This window comes from Chamaea fasciata, unplaced genomic scaffold, assembly GCF_029207755.1.
Source record: "Chamaea fasciata isolate MVZ Bird 193981 ecotype frontalis unplaced genomic scaffold, bChaFas1.0.hap1 SCAF_28, whole genome shotgun sequence".
Taxonomy (NCBI): Eukaryota; Metazoa; Chordata; class Aves; order Passeriformes; family Sylviidae; genus Chamaea; species Chamaea fasciata.
The window spans coordinates 683,028-703,992 of record NW_027094113.1 but is presented as its reverse complement, the minus strand read 5'-3'; the positions used below and the strand labels follow the sequence as shown (position 1 = coordinate 703,992).

The 20,965-nt window shown below is 41.7% G+C and overlaps 1 protein-coding gene across 2 annotated transcripts in view; it reads left to right on the top strand.

Annotated features, from left to right (window-relative positions):
• ELAVL1 (ELAV like RNA binding protein 1) overlaps positions 1 to 12,597 on the top strand; it is a 40,576-nt gene extending 27,979 nt beyond the window's left edge. The window contains exons 4-7 of one of the 2 annotated variants that reach the window (XM_066205667.1): positions 239 to 392; positions 3,476 to 3,701; positions 9,848 to 9,961; positions 11,022 to 12,597. In XM_066205667.1, coding sequence (XP_066061764.1) covers positions 239 to 392; positions 3,476 to 3,701; positions 9,848 to 9,961; positions 11,022 to 11,346 — 819 coding nt within the window. In that variant the 3' untranslated portion in view covers positions 11,347 to 12,597. The remainder of the gene's footprint in view (positions 1 to 238; positions 393 to 3,475; positions 3,702 to 9,847; positions 9,962 to 11,021) is intronic. The other variant, XM_066205669.1, reaches the window with a different exon arrangement.
• The last annotated feature ends 8,368 nt before the right edge of the window (positions 12,598 to 20,965 follow it).

The window sequence follows — 20,965 nt, the reverse complement described above, 5'->3', positions numbered from 1 at the left end:
TGCAGCAATGCTGTGTAGTTGTTATCTCTTGGGTAAGCCCAAAGTAAATGGAGTTATGTAAGGACATGCCCTTTCTCCTGTTGTTTGGCTAATTTTCCCCTACTCTCTCGTGGTACATTTTTTGAACGGCAATAAAAATGGATGTGTTGATTATGGGAGAGTTAATTAAATTGGCTAATGACAATAAATCGATCTTCCCTGTTAATACCCTGAACATGTATTTCTATTTCTTTTAAAGGTTTCCTATGCCCGCCCAAGTTCTGAAGTTATCAAAGATGCTAATTTATATATCAGTGGCCTGCCCCGGTCAATGACACAGAAGGATGTAGAAGATATGTTTTCCCGTTTTGGGCGCATCATCAACTCACGTGTGCTTGTGGATCAAACTACAGGTGAGTTCTGGGACCTTGGCTGCAGGAAACTGGAGTGTACAGCATGTGTTTGGTGTTTTTCTGAGACTGGCAGTACCTAAACTTAAGTGAATTAGACTTCCACAAGCTAATCGTAACATCTGCTGTCAACCAGTGATAGAATTTCAACCGGATATCCATGTTCAATGATTTTTTTTATACACGGAGTGATTCGCGCTGCCTTTTTGCCAGCTTACAGACCAAACCTCAGACCATATTAAAATAGGATTATTGTCATTTTTATCAGCTACTGATTTGCCAAATCTACTTTCTTGCTCTGACACTTGCTGGCACTGCAATGCACTGTGTTTCTGGGCCATGTGTGTAAGCTGGATTGCTGACCTTACCTTGACACATGCATCTCTTATCCACAGGTTAATTCCAGGCGTAATTACAGATTTAAAGCAAAGCAAAAATATGTTTTGTCTTTTGTACCAGCCTGGAACTCACCCACTCAGTTTTCTCATATTTTAAACCATTTGAGATGTCTTACAGGCCTCTGTGGTTACTGCTAAGCAAAGGAATTAATTTCATACACTTAGTACTGCCCTGAAAGTTCTAAATGTATTTTGCATATTAAAAAAAGAAAAAAAAAAAAAAAAAAGAAAGAGAAACGAGAGAAGTTAGTTAGGCACTTGGCTCAAGGGAGACTAGAGTTAAGGTTTTCTTTATGATGGTAATTCTGGCTCTGAGATACAGTGTGTTTTCCAAGTTTTAATTTCTTATCCTGTTATTCCTGACAATATAACTGTCTGGCTTATCCTGTCATCCAGGTGTTCTGTGGTTCTACTGGTAGCCCATATGTCATGTATTAATCTGGAGAGAGCTTTTACAAATACACTTTTTCACTGATTATGCCTCTCCTGTGTTGGAATAGAAGACAATCCAATTCTAGCAATTCCACGTTTAACATTTATAACTTAGATGTACGTTTATACACATCAGTTCAGAAGCAGCTTTTCTGCTCTGTAAGGAGTCTGCTGTAGTTCGGAGTGGGCCACCAGCAGCTCCTGGTGGGCTCAGTCTGAGTGCAGGCTAAGGTCTGCTGGGCTGTGTCCCCATCAGAGCCAGCTCCTGGTGCAGGCACCACTTGCAGGTGTTTGCTCAGATCGTGCTGCAAACACGACTGTCCATCAGAGAAACCTGAGGTGACTTGGTGAGATCTGGGACTGACATGGCAGACACTCCGTGTTTGAGTGAGGAGGAATCCCATCCTGCCTTTCCTGGAGAAAATTATTTGTTTTGCCCAACTCTGATATCAGTGTGATCCTGTCTCTAGAGCTGGTTACCTAGGACGCAGCTGTAATGAGAAGCAAGAAGACGACTTGTGGAACAGAGCAAACTTATTAATGCAAGTGTCCAAACTAGTTATCCCTCTCTGGCAGTCTGTGGGGTCTGGATTTGATAGAGCTGTAAAATGAGATGACAGAAGTGATACAAATGAAAACTCCCCAGGAATAATATTGTTTTCATGGGAGTGCTGAGGCCTGATGCTGTGTAATTCAGCTCAGAACTCACAGCCTGCTTTCCGATAGCCTTATTAATGCATTGACTGAAGAGTGGGTTCTGTTACATCTCACAGTAAATGCCTGCAGAGCCTGGGCTTGCCATCCCACCAGGAATGTGCCTTGGCTTTAAGCCTGCCTTTCATATCTTGATCTCCCACTTACGACATGTTTTAATTTGTACCTTTTAATGAGCACCTTCTCACAGAGGTGGTACTCCAGCTTTTGAAAATTATTCTGTTGAAAATACACTTTATTTGTTTTAAATGAATGCTTTGAGAAGCACTAGGATGAACAGCATGGAAGTGGAGGAGTCACACTAAGCTGAGCTCTAGGATAAGGCCTTGCTGAGTTCTGAGTGATGCTGCTACTCTGGGCCTTCCCAGGGTGGGACATAGGCTTCCCTCTGGCATGGGAGGCTGATCCCAGTGGTACCTGAGCATACAGTGCTGTCAGCTCTACTCTGATGAGCCCATCTGTTGTTATTTATCAAAATGCAAACACAACTTGCTTTCTGCAGGCCCAGGTTCTGACATGTTGTGTTTCCTTCTGTGAAACAGCGAAAATGATCCTCAGCTGTTCCTAACAGCCTTGTGATTTATGATAAGCTTAACTTCTGTATCTGGCTTTGAAGATGGTCCTGGGTGGATGTGAAGAAAACATAAAAGTATCTGATATGTCCCTTTCTGAAACAGAGCTAATGAAGTCCTAAATACCTGCTTCGGAATGGCCTTTAAACAAAATGTGCCCTTTTAGCTTCACTGTGATAAACCGTGTTTTCAGCCTATGGTCAAGTCACAGATGAGAAGCAAGGGAAGGAGAGGAGACCTCACAAGGCATAACTTAGATACAAGTCAAAAGGATAACAGCATCTAGGGGCTGGGACTAGGAAAAAAAATGCTAATTTTTAACAGCTGTGGTATTGGTTCAGTACAGCTACCAATTCTTCATTGATTTTAATGAATAAAAATAATCTGTGTGCCATCTGGAAATAATGTGCGTGGTGCAGGTGAAATTGTGACCTCTACATTAAAAAAGGTGAAAATCCTTTATTATAGTCAGACATTTGTTCCCTCATCTCTGAACCTGAGTGTGTTTCCAGCATGGAAAAATGAAAACATTTGCAAAAATGTATGAATTCTATTTTGTGGATGCTCTTTAGTGATAAAGTAATTGAAACTAAGGGGTTTGGGTTTGTTTTTAACCTTTTAAAAAAGGAATTAATTCCTTTTCTTACTTAATTTAAAATGTTGAGGAGTTTTCTGTGAATGGAAATGTCAGTTGGTGATGAATATGGAATTCTACCACTTATTTTTTAAGTGTTTAGTCACTGTGGTTGTTATAGCTGACATGAGTATGCAAATTTGTCTTTGGTTTCCTAATTTTTTACTTTAACCTCCAGCTGCTGAAGAAATATAAATGTAGAGAACTTGAAAGCTGTGACCATAGAAATACTGAACTTTTTTGGGTTTTGTTTTCAAAGTTATTTTGAGTTTATCCTGAACTTCAATTTTTTTGTTTGTTTGTTTGTTTGTTTGTTTTTATTGGTTTGGTTACAAGGTTTGTCCAGAGGGGTCGCATTTATCCGGTTTGACAAAAGGTCAGAAGCAGAAGAGGCAATTACAAATTTCAATGGTCACAAACCCCCAGGTTCCTCCGAGCCCATTACAGTGAAGTTTGCAGCCAACCCTAACCAGAACAAAAATGTGGCACTGTTGTCGCAGCTGTGTCATTCACCAGCTAGACGGTTTGGAGGGCCAGTGCATCACCAGGCGCAGAGATTCAGGTAGGTTAGGAAGAATAAATGTGTTTAAGGCTGTGCTCCTGTTCCTGTGTCCATCTGGGGAGCTGTGCCCCCGCAGGTGGGCAGTGATACCTTCACTGCAGCGTGTGTGAATGAATACATAGTGCACTATGTGTCCTCAGTGTTATGTAAAGAAACTGTTGCATTAAAATATGATTAAAGAAAAAAATCTTACTTGTAAAATTTATATTGAAGTTAGTATGTAAAGGTACCTGCACTCTGGTGTCTGTTTCCACTACTGGGTTACAGTGAGGGGACAGCAGCAACAGGTTCCAGGTGGGTGTTGGTAGGTGCCTGTCTCAACAGATCGCCATTCTGTGGTCTATATATCTCAGCACAGATAGAATTTGGCAACTTAATTAAAGTTCTGAATGGTTGGTTCCAGCAGGGAGGTGTTAACAGTAAGAGAGGAAAACCTTATTTCTGATGAGGAGGTTCTCTGGGATTCCTGCCTGCATTGCCACCTGTGCAGGCTTCTACCTTCCCTTGAGGCCTTATGAGTTTACTGATGAGAATATTAAGTAATTGCAGCATCCTGTCTGCTTCTAGTGCTATGGTAGAGACTGTGCTTTGCCACAGAAAATTGCTTTGGTTGCTTTGAATAGGAATTGCTTGAATTGGAAATGCCTTGGGTGTTCATGGGAGAAGCTGATGGTTGGAGGGTGCTCTGGAGAATGCAATGTATTGACTATCTTGGAGGGGAGCAATGGGCTTTAAGATGATATATGTTTCTGAGAGTAGTGCTTCTCTGTTGAAAATTTACTCCTTTTTTTTTTTTAGTTTTATTTTTCTCCTGTGAGGGATGCAATGAGCTCAGTAAAACTGGACAAAAATCCCAGCCACCTTTTAGCTGTGGCTTCCAGTGTTGCTCCCTCCTGTCCATAGTGCTGTAGCTCAGCATTTTGAGCACAGCTCTTCGTAGTGGGTCTCCAGAGAAAACTTGTACTTTGTAGTCAGCTGTGGTTTTATACTGAGAGTGGTTGAACAGTTTGCCCAAGGAGAGAGTGAAGTTTCCATCCTTGGAGGTGCTGAAACCTTGGCTTGAATTGATACCAAAGGGATTAATCTAATTTCTGCTGTGCCTGTGTAGTTTTAGCAGGAAACAGGGTATGCAGGATCTGCTTTCTCAGCAAGGATGGTTGGAAGATAAGTGGAAGACATCTGACTTAGACATGCAGACACAGCCAAAACAAGGTCTGAAACTGGGAAATTGGTGAGAGCTTCATGGTAATGAGCAAAATATGCATGTGGTAACTGTATATAAGCAACACACTGGTAGAAGATCACGTGCATGCAAGGTGGAGTTATCCCCTGTGCAGCCAGGCCTGTAATGAATAATGCCTTTCTGAACGCTAGGTTGGTGTTAAGGAGTTTTATTTGACTGTTTTTGGGTGAGTTTCCATGACAGAATGAGCCTAAGCAACCTGCTCCAGTGCCCTCCTTCGAGGGTTTATTAGTGGATTTCCAGAGGTTCCTGCCAGCCTCTGCCACTCTCTAGTTCTCTTCAGCTGTAGCCCAGGGAAGTTTAGCTCAGGTTAAACTCCTCATTTCCCCGAAGAATCACCCAGCTTTCCACACCAAACCTTCTGAGCCACGCCAAGGAATGAAATTCTGCATTGTTTGCATTTAGGTGAATTATTAAAAAATTAACACATCTGCCCTTTATCTCAGCCAGGGCTTCAGTGTGTCTTGATCCTAGTAAAATCTTTTTCATTCTTAACATTCTTAATTTAATTGGACATTTTCATCATCCTTCTTCCCTCTAAAATGTATGCCAGGATCAAAATGCATCAGAGTAAGCAGTGCAAATAATATTCACATGCATAATTAAGAGGCCAAATAAATACCTTTAATTCAGTCTTGTAAAGATCACTCAGGAATAATAAAAATGATTATGCATTTATGTTAAGAGTTGCTGATGAAACTAAATTTTAAGAACCATTTTGTTCATTATTCTCTTATTGTACCGTTTAGAGCAGCATTAACTTCAGTTCTGTGCTTTTCATAGAATCACAGACTGGTTTGGGTTGGAAGGGACCTTAAAGCTCATCTCATTCCATCCCTGCCATGGGCAGGGACACTTTCCACTGTACCAGGGTACTCCAAGCCCTGTGCAACCTGGCCTGGAACACTTTCAGGGATGGGGCACACCCAGTGTTTCTGTAGGCTTGGGATGTCCCAGTGGGGGTTAAGATGAAGAAAATGTTCTGTCTCTGTTCCATTCCTGCGGCCATGGGAGCTTGTGTCCTGCTGGGTGTCTGTGCCCAGTGCTTGTTTGTCAGCACATGTTGGCCGGCTGCTGCTCTCAGTGACACACCTGCTGGTGGGGAAAGAGCTGAAGATTTTGTGGTCCCACAGCCTGGCACAGATTGGAATAGAGCAGTTGTGGGTCAGGCTGGGCTTTGAGGAAGATGCTGTGGACACAAGAGCCACCAGTTGACTTGCAAACACAAGCTCTTCATCTCTGCCTCTTCACAGACTTGCGAGAACTTCAATGCTTCTTACAAAGCTTCCTTCCCTCAATCATTCATGCAGGCACGCCTGTACACACATGCACAGCGCTTACACCATGGAGACATGCAATGATTGAGGTTGGAAAGGACCTCCAACATCATCACAACCCTTTGTATTTTTCTTCCCACCTTTAGTGTTAGCTGCAAGTTTTTCTAGTCAGTCTGTCTTCCTTGAAGGATGCTGAACTGAAGGAGTTGTGTTTACTCGTGCTGTGGTTAAGTTCAGGAATCTGAGTTTGTGCTGAGTGTTGTTTGTTTTGGTAGTGAGCAAGATATGATGAATGGATAAGCAGCTTCCACAGAGACCACAGTCTGTATAAATTAAAGTTGTGATCTCTGCTCCACAGAGGTTGAAAACTTAACCTGATATTTTGATTACATTTCATCATAATCCCTGTAAATCCAGGATTAAGCCTTTAGTATCTAATCTGTAATTATTAATTTCCTGCAGGTATTTCTCCAACCCTTTGTTTAATGTTGTTTTAATCCTTTCGAGTTCCTGTGGTACTTGTGGCTCACATCAGGGACTCGTCTTGTTGCTGTGTCCCACTGGATTCCTGGGCTAATTCAGAGATCCAGGCTCTCTGCTTCCATCCAGAGGGAATGATGCCACAGCATAGGGTTGTGTCTGGAGGACAGATAAGACATCTGAGGCAGGGGTTTCTTTGGAGTGTAAGATTTGTTTACTTAAAGAGAATAGATCTCCAGGTGCTGAACTGTGATGAAATGGAGGGGTTTAGCTCCTGAAATAATGAGGAGACTGCCCAGGGCCCCTGGAAATCCTGTGCTTTTGCAGCTCACCAGAACTTTATAGTAGAATACCGTTCTTTCGCATCTCAATTATTGCCAGTTCAGCTGATTTTGCTTTCAGACTTGTTCAGAGTTGGAGCCAGTTCCTGTAATGGGCATAACTCTGCCAGTATCAGCCCATGAGCTCTGCCCTGAGTGCCTGAAGGGGAGCCATTTTTGATAGTTCTTTGATCCAAGGGGAGATAGTTCTTTGATCCAAGGGGAAATGAACAAGACTGTTTAACCCTGTCAGTGATACAGTTGCTCAGACAGCTCCTGTAGACCTGCTTGGTTTCACTCCAGTAAAATTGTTTAATTGTTTTCAGTTTTTTAGACCAATTTGTAATTTGGATGCAAGCTATGTGTATTGAGTAGAAACCATTTCATCCAGTGTAGTATTTCATCAGAGTTCTAGAAGAACATAGGAGTGAAACCCCAGTTGCTTCTGTTCTTCCTTGCATGGTTGTTTGACCCAACACCCTGATTTATTTCGAGCTTAGAGCTTGTGTCACTTGAGTTTTCAACAAGATTTGTGTTGGCCACAGCAGACCATTTCTGTCTGTAACAGAGACAGCAGAAAAATTGCTTGTCAGAAGGATATCATCAGCGTAGCTGAACTCCTGCTCCTTGTGGAACTATTAAAAAAATAAAAAGCTTCCAAGCTCAAGTGCAATAGCAACACAAACTGCTATTAAAACTAATGTTCCTGCTTATTGGCATCCCACCTGTAGTGCTGTATATAACTGTTCTCAGAGTGCAGGGAAAAGAGTTCAGCAAAACCAGGCACAGAGCTATGTTTGGGGAGGTTTAGGTTGGTTATTAGGGAAAGGTTCTTCCCCCCAAGGCTGGGGCACTGCCCAGGCTCCCCAGGGAATGGTCCCAGCCCTGAGGCTGCCAGAGCTCCAGGAGTGTTTGGACAACGCTCTCTGGGATGCTCAGGGTGGGATTGTTGGGGTGTCTGTGCAGGGACAGAGGTTGGACCTTATGATCCTTGTGGGTCCCTTCCAGCTCAGGAGTTTCTGTGATTCTATGAAAAGAATTTATGGGACTTGCATAGTCCCATAAAGAATTTGGGATTTGCATAGTCCCTAAAAAGAATTTGCTTTCATTTAGGACTGTCATTTCTGAGATTACATCCTCCAGTGGGTTAAACTAATCCCAGGATCTGTTAAATGAAGCAGTCTGTCTGTCTAATGTCAGAGGGAGCAAAAAGTCATTAACAGAAAGGAGAAGCTTATAAAGTGAAAAAGAGTTAGGATTGGAAATAGGCTGTTGTTGATACTTAATGCCCCAAGATGTTGGAGTATTAGGTTAGCATGGCTTGGAAGAGCCATCCACAAATAACACTGGCTACAGACTCTTCAGGGGGGTTGAAAAAGCAATGTGGAGGAGACAGTATAAAAATAATTACAACAGAAATGAGGACACTAGCTGTAAGTGTGCTAAGACTGAGATCATTCAAATTACAATATTAAAGGAATTTTAAAACCACTTTCTCTGAAACATCTTGGATCTCTTTTGGCCTTAGTGTTTGCCCTACCACGACATTTGTTGAAACATCCTCAATAAGTATAACTTCCTAAAGGTCATCTTAAATTGGCGTGGCCACAAAAATCTGTCCTGTTAGGACAGAGAGCTGTGTGTCAGCTGCTCCAGGCCCTGCTCATGCAGACTGTTACCCTGAGCTGAGTGAGAGATCTGGGGTCCCTCTTGTGCAGAGTGAGAACAGAGATTCATCAGATTGACTGAATAGTATTTCCTACGGGGTTGTTTTTGAAATTACTTTTCTAATCTTTATGGGGACTTTTTTGGTTTTACCCTGTTTTGTTTAGATTGGGGTTTTTAATAAACCTGTAATATTTTTGTGAGTCAAAGCAGGAGATGTTAGAGGATAAGTGTATCCAAAGAGCAGAGGTACTTGCTATTTTAAATTACTTTTACTGTAACAAGCATTTAGATTCGTTGTTTTCTTGCATTTAACACCAGTTGCTCTTCTACAACTGATTGCAGTCCTTGATGTGGTGTTACCTGGGCTCATGGGCAGAGCCTGAGCCTTTGGGGCAGGCAGGGCCAGAGCTGTACTGACTGCTGGAACCAACGTCAGGCAATTCTGAGCTCAATGGTTTGAGCTGGGACTCAGGACTGGTGATCTGTTGAGATGAAAACATGACAGATATTAAGATAAATCATCCTACCAGACCATTACTCACTTGGAAAGAAGCTACAGAACTGAAGGTGTCTGTCAGAACAAGTAAGTGTATCAAGCATGCAAGCACAGGAACATTTTTATACAAAGCCAAAAGAAAAAGCAGACGTGTCCCCTCATCATCAGATCACATGGGTTGGTATGTCTCATCCGTCTTGTGGTACTTCTAACTGCTTTTTCAGTTTGGTTGTAGTACCAGGCTTCCCAAACTTGGATTTTCTTGGGGCTGGCTGTCAGTGGGTCGGTGCAGCTCAGGAGTGTTCCGCTGTGCTCTGGGAACCCCTGGGCGGCAGAGTAGTAGCGAGGGAGTTGATGGGGTGATGCTTGCTCTGGGGACAGGAGAGTCCAGGAGCTCAGGTGTCCTATGCAGTGAGCTCTGAGCACCCGAGAGCCTGGGGGAGATGGGCACTGAGTGGTTCCCATGTGTGAGTGCACAGTGTGTGTGTGTGTGTGCTGTGCTGCCCCTCTGCTCCCCTCCCTCCCCGTGCACCTTCTTGAGTCCTCCCTCCTCAAAAAAGGCAGCAGCAGCTCCGTGATGCAGGGCAAGAAAGAGTCAGGGGAAGCATTTGGCACTTACTGCAGTATTCACTACCCAGACATCCCTTCCCTGTTTCCTCCAGGTCAGCAGAGAATCAGGATCTGCCATCACCCTGCTCTTGGCAGAGAGCAGCTCGTGTACCGCTTTTAAGGGGTTTGCAAATCACCAGTGGTACACCTCAATTTGGGAACCCCTGGTATAGTATCATTATATTTCTATGATCACATGACCTCATATTTTTAAATAATAAATAAGCACGAGGGTTCAAAGTGAGTTTTTGACCTTAACTTTCACATTTCTTGGCCTTTGAGTGCTTAGCTGTGCAATCCTAATATTGCAGTAAAAATACTGAGAAGCTTTGATTTTCTGGAGTGTAGGCCAGAGATAGAATTAAGGGGAATTAGAAATGTGGGTTATAGGGAAAGGAAATTAATACAAACCAAGACATTAAAAGGAGATTTTTTTTTGCTTTTTGTTCTGCATGAATCCTGCTGAGGTATTGTGAAGGAGGCAGGATTCAGGAAGAGTGGGTAGGTGATTTAAAAAATCCAGTTCAGTACAGTCAGATCCAAGTTTTCCTGGAAAAATTAATAAAACCATCCATACACACTGGAATAATAAAACTGCACTGAGCCTGCTCACGTTGGGAGTGTTTGCCTGCACCTGCTGCCTTTGGGTGGAAAGGGAGTAGGTTTTGTTCTGTTTCACAAAAGAAGCAATTAATATATACAATCTCTACTCCTAAGAACCCAGCACACTCATCCCCTGCCCCAGCAAACCCAAAGAAACTCTTTGACTTAGAGTTTCCCAACATATTCTTTTAGAGGCAAGAAAAGGACCATAGGGTGAAAAAAAAATCTCCTGTGAAATAAGTCAGAGATGCCTGGGGCCTCTGGGAAGGTGCTGCCTGTGTCCCCAACTCGAGCAGTTCTGCAGCAATGCCCTGGATGCTCTGGGCGGCCTGGCTGAGTTCAGAAATCCATCCAGGTTCCCTGGGAAAGTGATCATGTAATCTTGCCTTGCCTGTTCCTTGCCTGTTTCTAAGAATAGTTCCCTATTGATAAAGCAGTTGGAATACTTAACTTTTTTTTTCCTGGCAGCTGTCAATTTGATTGTCAATTTGAATGGGGAAACAATTATGTGGCGGTTTTGATGTGCCATGTATAAAATATTCATTCTCAGTTGCTTCCCATTCAAGTTAATTTGCTTAATTGAATTGAACTTTTACATGAAATATTGTGCTTTTTATTTGCTAGGTTCTCTCCTATGGGTGTAGATCACATGAGTGGGCTTTCTGGTGTAAATGTTCCAGGAAACGCATCTTCTGGCTGGTGTATCTTCATCTACAACCTTGGTCAAGATGCTGATGAGGGAATCCTCTGGCAGATGTTTGGCCCCTTTGGTGCGGTTACCAATGTGAAAGTTATTCGAGATTTCAACACCAACAAGTGCAAAGGTTTTGGTTTTGTGACCATGACAAACTATGAAGAAGCTGCAATGGCCATAGCAAGTCTTAATGGCTACCGCCTGGGGGACAAAATCTTACAGGTTTCCTTCAAAACCAACAAGTCCCACAAATAACTTGCTCGTGCTTTTTGTATGGAATAGATAATGGAGTGACAGAAGTTGAAACATTTTTGTTAGTGTAAAACTCATTTTGCGCCAATTTTCACAAGTGTTTGTCTTAGTCTAAATGAGAAGTGAAAAGGTTTTATATTCTGGGATGCAACTGACATGTTCAAATGTTTGAAATCCCACAATGTTAGACCAATTTTAAGTTCCTTTAAGTTATTTCATTTCAAACATGTTAAAAATCCCCTGAAATCTTAAGTAGATTGCATTAACTAGACCCTCTGGATGGTGGTAAAATTGAAGCATGCTTTCACTTATGAGACTAACATTTGTTTCATTGAATGTTGTCTGCAAAAACTGGAATTTTCTGAAAAATATCAGACTGAATTCATTGATTTTCTTTGGTTTGATGTTGTTCTTCCTACCCATCCCCCTGGCCTTTTGTTCCCCCCCAGTTTCAGTAGTATGGAAGAAAAGTTGAGAAATACTAATGTTTTAGTTGACAGTAACTTGTTTGATCAATTAATATTCATTATTCTGTGACTAGTTAAGGATCAAGCTTTTTAAAGTCAAGGTCTTGTAAGTAGTAGCATGCCAGCCTAACTTTAACACCATTGAGGAGGTAAGTTGCACACTGAGCAGTGGCCAAGCTGTCCAATTCACAGGTTTTAGAAACGTGACTTTTAAAGCCCACTTTGAGAGGAATGGACCAAAGAGTTTCAAAGAAACTCCGGGAAGATTTCAGAGTCAAAATGAAACTCCAAAAAAGCAAGTGTGAATATATGTTGCTACTTTATCAGACTGAATCTCTTCTGTCCAAATATTTAATGCATGGTGCACTACTTACTGGTACATTATAATGCAGCAAGATACTTACTCATTTTCCAAGATCATTGTAGTTGGAATTCTTTTGGCAGTTCTATTTTGTAAAGAAAAACCAGTTATAAACATTTGAGCATTGTATTTCTCGCATCCCTTCTAATGAGTGCTAGTTTTTCTATTTTAATAGGATTTTGTTTTGACAACTAGCTTTACTTATTGAACATTCAGCAGAAAAGTACTTACAACTTGCAAGTTAGATATTAACCAAAAAACCCCTTTGATTTGTAGATTTAAAGATTAATCCCCCAGGTTTTCTGCAGACTGCCTTGAAACTTTGAGTTGTTCTGTTTCTGTTAATTTTCTTTTGCTTTTTTGTGTTTTTTGTTTGTTTTTACTTTTGCATTTAAGAACATTAAATTTGATTTTGTTTTGCTCAAATTTTGTTTTGTTTTTTATTTTCTGTTCTTTTTTTTGCTAAGTATTGCACAAAGTGTCCAGCTTTCAGAGTGTTGTTTTAAGGAACTGTAGCTCCTCTTTTAAGACAATTTTAGTTTACTGCTTTGACAGATGAGTAGAAAAAAAGAGTTTTGAAACAAGCACCACAATAAATCTGTCACATAGAAATGATCACAGACTGATGTAACCCTCAGGTGTGCTTGGGTAGGAAACTGGGAAGGCTGACCCTGCCTGTACAGGTATGTGAGCTACTGTGCACAACTAGAGACTTGGCTCTGGTGTTTATGTAGCTAGAGCAGGTGTGGAAATGAGGTCTGTGGCAGCTTAATGCAGTGTCTCCTTGTTTTGCCTGAATCTCTACGAGCCCCAGAGTTCATTTCCAAACTCCAGAGGCCAGTCCATGCTGCCTGCTCGTCTCACTCCATCCCCAGCTGAACTTGCCTTGTGCTTGGTGCTGTTTGTTCTCTCCTTGTCCTCTCCTTGCCATGGGATCTGCACAGCCCGAGGGCTCCCTCAGCCTCCACATGTGGCTGACCTGCTGCCCAGCTCCAGGGAGGACCTGTGGGAGCTGCTGCTGTTCCTGGACCTGCCCAGGACATATCTAAATCCTACAGATAGGCCTTGGCCCAGCAAGCAGCCTCCTGCTGAGTTTGAGCTTGTGTGCAGTAAATGCAGGTGAGATTTTTCCTGTTAAAACTTCAGCCTTCCCTCTCCTGTTAGTCTGTTCCCTCCTGATCTCTTGAGAAACTCAGTGGTCGGTGTAACGGTGACTGTGACACAGCAACCAGCCCTCTCCCACCTCTCAAAGCTGCTCTTAGCTGTCCGAGATTTCCTTCCACCAGTTCATCATCATCCACTTATCACATCAATGATTTTTTCTTTTCTGCATACAGGGAGAGCTTGGAAAGCATTGTGGGGGTTCTCCCAAGTTAAAGCCGTGTAGTACTGAGAAGTTCTCTTACCGTATCCCATCATTGTTGAACCCTGCACTGTCCTGTTCCACAGGAGTGGGCTGTAGCCATTCCCGGTTTCTGTTATTCTCTCTTGCCTTATTCCATGTAAGATAAATTTGCTGCTAAACTAAATGGGAGTTGCTCTTTATCACAGTATTTAACTGGGGGCTCAGACTTCCAGTGAGTGACCCCTAAACAAGGCTTGGTATCAGTACTGGTTCCAAGCACAGTGGCCATGGCAGCAGCACATTGCTGTGCTGCCACTTCTGAAAAAAAACCCTTCTCTTGGATGCTTTCTGACATTGCTGTTCCTTGCTTTTTCCACTGCTTCCCTATTTTTCCATCTCTCATTCTTTGCTAAATAAGAAGGAAATGCAGGATGTGGTTTGATACTGCTGCTACAACAATCTCTTTTAGGAAAGGTCTGATTCCAGCTTTCTTTGATAGTTGCTCTGATAATAATTTTCAGGTAATTGATAGGAGCAAAGCACTGCTGCTGGAGTCAGGAGAAGAGGAAAGACTCCTGCTAATATCCAGAGCTGATATCAGAAGTAGTGTATGATCTGTGCTATTTTAACAGTCAATAAAACCTTGGCATAAATAGCTGAAGTCCAGAAAAAAAATGTGTATGTATTCTTGATGCTTTTGGTCTTAAACAGCAGCATGTGCGTCCTACTAGTAAAGACCAAAAGGAAGCTTCTGGGGGTGGAAACTAAATTCTAACAAGACATCTGCCAGAGGAATTTTTCTGCCCAAAAGGTAGGAGCAACTGGTTTCATCCTCACACCCTGTTTGGAAGCTCTCACTTGAACAGACCTGTTTCAAGAGATGTTTTGGCTTCTTAATCCTCAGAGTGCTCTGCTTTTTCATCCATCAGTTTGATGGAATCCAGGTGGTTCTGTCAGGTGATGCTTCTATTAGTGCTTACAGGGTCCTGTAGAATCCAAGGGCTGTCTCAAAGCGGAAGTGTCACACTGCTCATGAGATGCAGTGATCTCACTGAGGTAGAGAGTTCTGGAAGGTCTTCATTGCTGGATTAGGATGTGATGATCAGGTTTTGGAGACCTGGATTTCTTGGTCTGTACTGGAGATGTGCTCCAGGAACAGCTGAGATGGGAGTGTTTTGGGATCCTTTACAGTAGGTTTAAGAGTCCCTTGGGACAGCCCAGGTGAAGCTTCTGAAGGACCAGAAACTGCTGAAAACACAGTTGTCCTTGCTGCTGTTGCAGGGTCTCACGTATAGATGCTGAGGGGAGTTACTACATTTGCTTCCCACATGTCCACATAAATGGAATTCACCCTGTGCAGAACGCTGGCCACAAGCCTCATCACCTATAAACCTCCTGTTAATCATTAGCAGATAGGGAAATCCCACATAAAGAATACGGAAGAGGAATCTCTGATGTTGCTGTATGTGCTTGGTATGAGCTGGCAAAGGCACGTGCAGATCCTTCAGGTGAGGGGATGGCAACACCAGATATCTAGACATGAGCAGAATCAGAGCAGCTCAGTGTGTTCAGTTCTTGGTGATTCCCTGATGGTGTCTGTGCACTGAAGTGTTGGATTTATTTTATTTTACTTTATTTTATTTTATTCTTCATGCTGCATTATCATAAAATTTCGTTTACTTCAGCTGCTCCACTCTGCTGTCAGAGACTGGCCAGTGCAATTACCGTTGCCTCCTGAGCTCTCCTGTGCCAATCCTTGCATCTGTTCTAGCTCTGGGACTGGGAAAGGCTTGAGGATCCAGCTCTTAGGGTGAGGGGAGAAGTCACCATCGCCACAGTGGCGTGTGTGGCTGCCCAGCTCTTCCTTCCCTTTGCTTGGATATGTTTTTTGTACATCTGTATCATGTGAACATGAAAACCACTGAGAATCCAGAGACAAGTCGCTGGAGCAGGATAAATTGTCACTGCAGTGAATACCGGTTGGTCAGTGTGTGGTCACTTGCCCTTGTCCAGATGACCAAAGGGTGTTTGCATGGAGAGGACACCTATTTTTGTAGGGGGATTGAACGTTGTAGTAATGTTATTTATACAAGGCACTTAAAAATCTTTTTAAAAAAAGTTTTAAAAAAAGTGGTATCATTTCTAGAAAAAATATCCAGCAGTCGAAACCAAAATGATGAACTAACAGTAAAGGCGATCCATTATTTTAAGGCTGAGTTTGGAAAATGAATAGTCCTTAAGGTCCTTCAACATTTGTTATAATTCTATGTTGCTTTAATGTTCTGGGTAAGGTCAATAAAGTAGAAATTCTTCAAATATTTCAGGAGAGATTTTTTTTTTTTGTGCATTTTAAACGGCAATAACTCAAGTTCCTTTTTGGATAGTTTATCGTTACATATGTGCTTTTAAAAAAAAACAACTTGGAGAATGTCCCCACGTGTACTTCTCTAACACAATATACAGGTCATGTGATAAAATAAACTGTTTATTCAAAGTAGCTCCTCTGACAGCTCTGCCTGCAGAAGGTTAGAGTTTGTGAGAGGTTTTTAATGCACGGCTCTTGTGAGCTGCTGATAGCCTGGTTCAATCACATAAACACGGAGCAGTTTGTCTGGATGCTGCCTCTGTCGGAAGGTCACCATATTTTTTATTGTCCTTTATAACTCTGAAGAAGAAATACGTCCTTTATAACTCAGTCAGTGAGGCACCTTATTGTTACATTTCTATGTTTAGGCATCTACAAATAGCTTTAGAGGGAAGGGACCAAATTCACCTTTAGCATAAGAAAACACCAACCCCTTGAGCTCCCTGAGTGGAGCTGCACTTGTGTTTTGGCTTTTTTCATTTTGTTTTTATTTTGAAAGGGCTGAATTTGTCACCTGAGGTATTTTAGTCTCTATTTGGAGGCAGGAGAGTCTTTTTGTGCCTTTGGCAAATTCCTCTAATGTAGCTCTGCACTTCCCAAGGTCGGCTACTCAGCACAGTAGAATGGATAAATCCAGAGCTCAAGAGGCCAGTGGTTATTTTCTCAGATTATTATGTTTATTATTACTGGGTTTCTCCTTACTAATATAAAAAATAAAAAATGTGGAGTTCTTAAAAAGGGTCTCAATTCCTTCCCTCTCGTTTGGAAGAGGTGGTACGTGCATGACAACCAGTGGATTGAAAACCACCGTTAATTTCTAAGCATCCACTCATAGGTTGATCAGGTACAGCATCATTTCAGTATTTGCTGTTTGTAGTAGTCTCACATAGTCAAACAAAACCAAACTCAAAGTGTTGTTTTCTCATCCTGCATGATTTAAAACCAGTCAAAGTCTTCATGGTCTCTAAAGCATAACCCACCACCCCATGAGTGGGTTTGATGTTCAACTCTGGTGATTCCTTCTAGATCACACTCGATCAAACAGCAACAAAGGCTTAGAAATATTTTTCTGTTGAGTGGAGTTTTCAGCACTGAAATTATCTTTTGTTGCTGATGATGGGAAAACAGTCATGGTAGAACTGCCACCTGAAACCTTGGAAAATTGTTTCTATGTTCACATTTTAGAATCTCAATATTCTCCTACTGTTCCTTATTTCTAAACATTTTTGAGCAAGTTTTTAGTGGTACGGCTGAACTTTTTCACTTGGTCATTGAGAACAAAATGACTTGAGACATTTGAAACATGAGTTGGGATAAACCTTTATTTGATGAGTAATTTGAATAATACTGTACTTCTAGGCTTTTTATTGATTTCCTTTCCTTTAACTTATGTAATCTTTTGTTTATAAATTAATCTGTTTGTGGGACAGAAGGTTTTATCTATTACTTTCCATACTGTACAGTATATGGTTACACATTTTGTATATTCAGTGTGTTTTTAAGTTATTGATTTGTTTTATATCAAATAATTTATTTTTCAGGTACCATTTTCATTTAAACTTTGTTTTACATGGGTTTACTTTAAATAAAGTATGACACTGCTTTCCAAATGTCTAAAATGAAGTTGAATCCCATTGTGTTATTTTGAGATGATTTATGTAAATTTATTTTAGAAATAACTGCAAAAATGTACCAAGTTCATATTTTGGTTGTGCTTCAACTCAAGTGCTTGGAAATTCTCTGCAATGATTTTTGAGCAGTTTGAAAAAATGGAATTTTCATATTGAAACAGTTCAAAGATTTGTTGATGAAGCAGCAGCTTTGTAGAATCCTGTGGATGGAGTTATGAACATTGTTTTCTATATGGATTTTCAAAATTAAATGAAACAACTCATAGATATTTTACACTGGTGTTAAGACTTAAATGACATTATCTGTGTTAATAGTGCAAAGGAGTTTTGTACTTTTGCCACATGTTCATGGCTGGTTTTGTTGAGCACTTGTTTGGAACATACTCGAGATGCTTTTACTTGAGCCCTGGTGAAGGGTGATGTACTTCAAAATAGAATCAGGCTTTTACTTAATTGTTCATATTTTGTCTTTTTTTCCCTGCAGGAATTGGATTATTATTGTGCAGTTTGGAATTTGACATGTTTTCAGAAGAATCTGAACTCTGTTAAGGAATAGGCCAATCAAGGTTCCTCCACTAAAGATTTTGTAACTTGTGGCCTTGTTAGAAAGCTGGAATTAAAAGAAGGGGCTTAGTTTCCTTCTTATTTCTCAGGAAAAAAAATTGTCTTTATCTTACATTTTTCTTCCTGATCAAACCTAACCCAAAGCCCAGCTACACTGTTACTCAGAGATGTGTAGTGAGACAGGGAGCTCCTGGGGAAACAGCCTCAAGTTGGCCCATTGGAAATTTAGACTGGATGAAGATTTCTGCAAGTTGTGCCAGGGTTGCCAAGCCCTTGCACAAGCTGCCCCAGGGCAGCGTTGGAGTCACCATCCCTGGAAGTGTTCAAAAAACGTGGCTGTGGCACAGAGCGTCATGGGTTAGTGGTGAACCTGGTGGTGCTGCTGGGTTGACTTGATTGCCTTAGAGGGCTTTTCCAACCTAACAACTGTAATTCCATAAGAAGGGACCATCAGTGCAGGTCAGGCTCCCTGGTTCCTCGGGTTGAGGCTAAGGCAGGACAGACACCCCCCGGTAAAATCCTGGGGGAGGTTCTGTAAGGGGCATTTTTCAGAAACGCTTCTGAAACCGCATCCTTTTGGTTGAAGCAACACGTAACCCTGCTGGCTCTGCACAGACTGTGTTCTAGTCTTAGTCCTTTTTTCACCAACACAAGCTTTAAGTTTTGGTAAGCTGAAGTCTGTCCTGCTGCATTTCTGAGAGCTTGGCTAATTGTACCTTTGAGATGTTGCCTGTTGAGTTTTCACTTAAAGGCTTACTGTGAAGTGATGTCAAGTAAGAGATATAAATAGTGTTTCTTGTATGATGTCATGGAATGTGTGGCAGTGCTGCCTCAGCTCAGGATCATTTCCAACTTAGGAATGTTTAGATTAGCAGTTATTTTTCTGTGATGGGAATTTCTCAGTTCAGCACTGTTCACCATATGGAATTATTAGTTGAGCTAAATTGTTAAAGAGCAGAAGTGAGAATTTCTGTTCCTACCATTATATCAGTGGATTGTTAAATATGCAGTGTCTGGTGTATTCAGGAAGGCTTCATCAGGATTTAGATCTTTCCTGGGTTTTCCTTTGCAGGGAACTGGAACACCTTTGCCATTCTTGCTCCCACCAGAGTTCACCCCCTGTGATTCACTTTGCTCATGCTCATTTTGAACACTATTGTATTTTCCATGTTTTTTCTTCTATGAAAAATCATGAGGGGAAAAAAAAAAATTTAATTCCAAAAGCTTAATAACAGACATGACCATGTGAAGTTCCAGCCCCTCAGAAGTGGCTCTTTTTTTAAAAGCAAACCAGAAAGCTTAGTCTAGACCCATTCACGCCCAGAGAGGGACTCTGGTTTTTGCAGAATTCCTGACAGACTTCCTGGCTTTTGACTATTCCCCCTCCTTGCTCTGCTGTTGTGGTATCCTGCTTCCAAATTTCACCCCCTTCGTTTCCAGTACAATGAAGTGGGTGGGGGGAGAAAAAAAGCTGTTAAAACTGATATATCAGAGGAAGATGTCTGAATTCTATTCTCTATATTTTCTATCCTTAAAAAAAAAAAGGAAGAATATGACTGTAAGAAATGTCCTGAGTCATGCTAATGGTGCACTTGCTCCGGATTCTGTCCCAGCAGTGGCAGTGAGCAGCTATTTAAGGAAAGCCTGGCTGCCACCCCCCCTCCCTTCATTCCCCATGTGCTTCCCCACCTCGGCAGAGGGGCCCTGCCTGTTCCCCAAATGCCTCCTCTCCTTTGGAGTCCTGGTTTTTGAAACTGCCTTTCTTTTCCCTGAACTCTCCTCTGCTTCCATCCTGTACTGACAGCAGGAAGGGGAAGTGGAATGTTTGGGAGTGGTTTTACACGTGTGTGTTATCTCTGCAGCTGAATGAAGGAGAATAAATCACGATATTTTGCTCTTTCCACTGTGACACACTTTCTTGTCTTTTTTTTTTTAAGTGTTTATGTATAGAAATAGTGATGAACAAAATGGGACTCTGAATCTAATTTGTCAGAACATAACTTGTACTAACATCTCATTAGCAGCAAAAGTAATTTAAACCAAATTTGACACAGTTAAAATACAGATTTTCTTTATTTGAATTTTAAGTGTGGTTTATGACATTCTGAAAGTTGACCTTTCCATGGATTCCAATCCTTTCAATGAATTGATTGCTCTCTGCAGGACTGGAGCTCTATCCTTAAAAAAGAGCATGTGCTCCAACTAGAGCTTACAAAGAACTGGGTTTAATAAAAATAAATTTGAAGCTTCCTGTGTTCTCAGAGTAGGGATCAGAGGAGCTGTTAAATCTACTTTAACAAACCTGTTAAACCTACTGTTTGAATGTGTTGGAACAGATTCTGCCCCAAGAGAAGGCTGATAGAGGAGAGCAGAGCAGGAGTGGTTTGGCTTGGGAGCAGAGTTGGGGCAGTGTAAGCAGTGCTGAGCTGCTTCCTGCCATGGGCTCCAGCTTTGGTGTCACGGGAGGAGGAGGCACTGGCACTGGCAGGACTCCAGGGCTGTCTTGCAGCCCATAAACAGCTGTGGTAAGTAGCTCGTGTTTCTCAGTCCTGGCACAGAGGGATTTGGTCTTGGTCTAACCAGACTTGCAGAATTCATGATGAAACACTTTTGTGACCATGTATCCTGCTTTACCTTTCTGTCCCAATTTGTTCCTTTCTGCTTTGCTTCTTTCAAGAGACACAGGGTGCAATATGTGTTTGTATGTGTGTGTACACACACATGTAATACCTGTGTGTAATAAAACATACATAGACTGTATTTATACATTGTTTAAGAGTAGGTATGTAACCTTCAGTCATGTGTTACTCTGTCTCTGCTGTGTAGGTGCTATATATAGCACCTGGAATGGCACATCTACACTGTCCCACATCCTGCACAGTGCTCGGA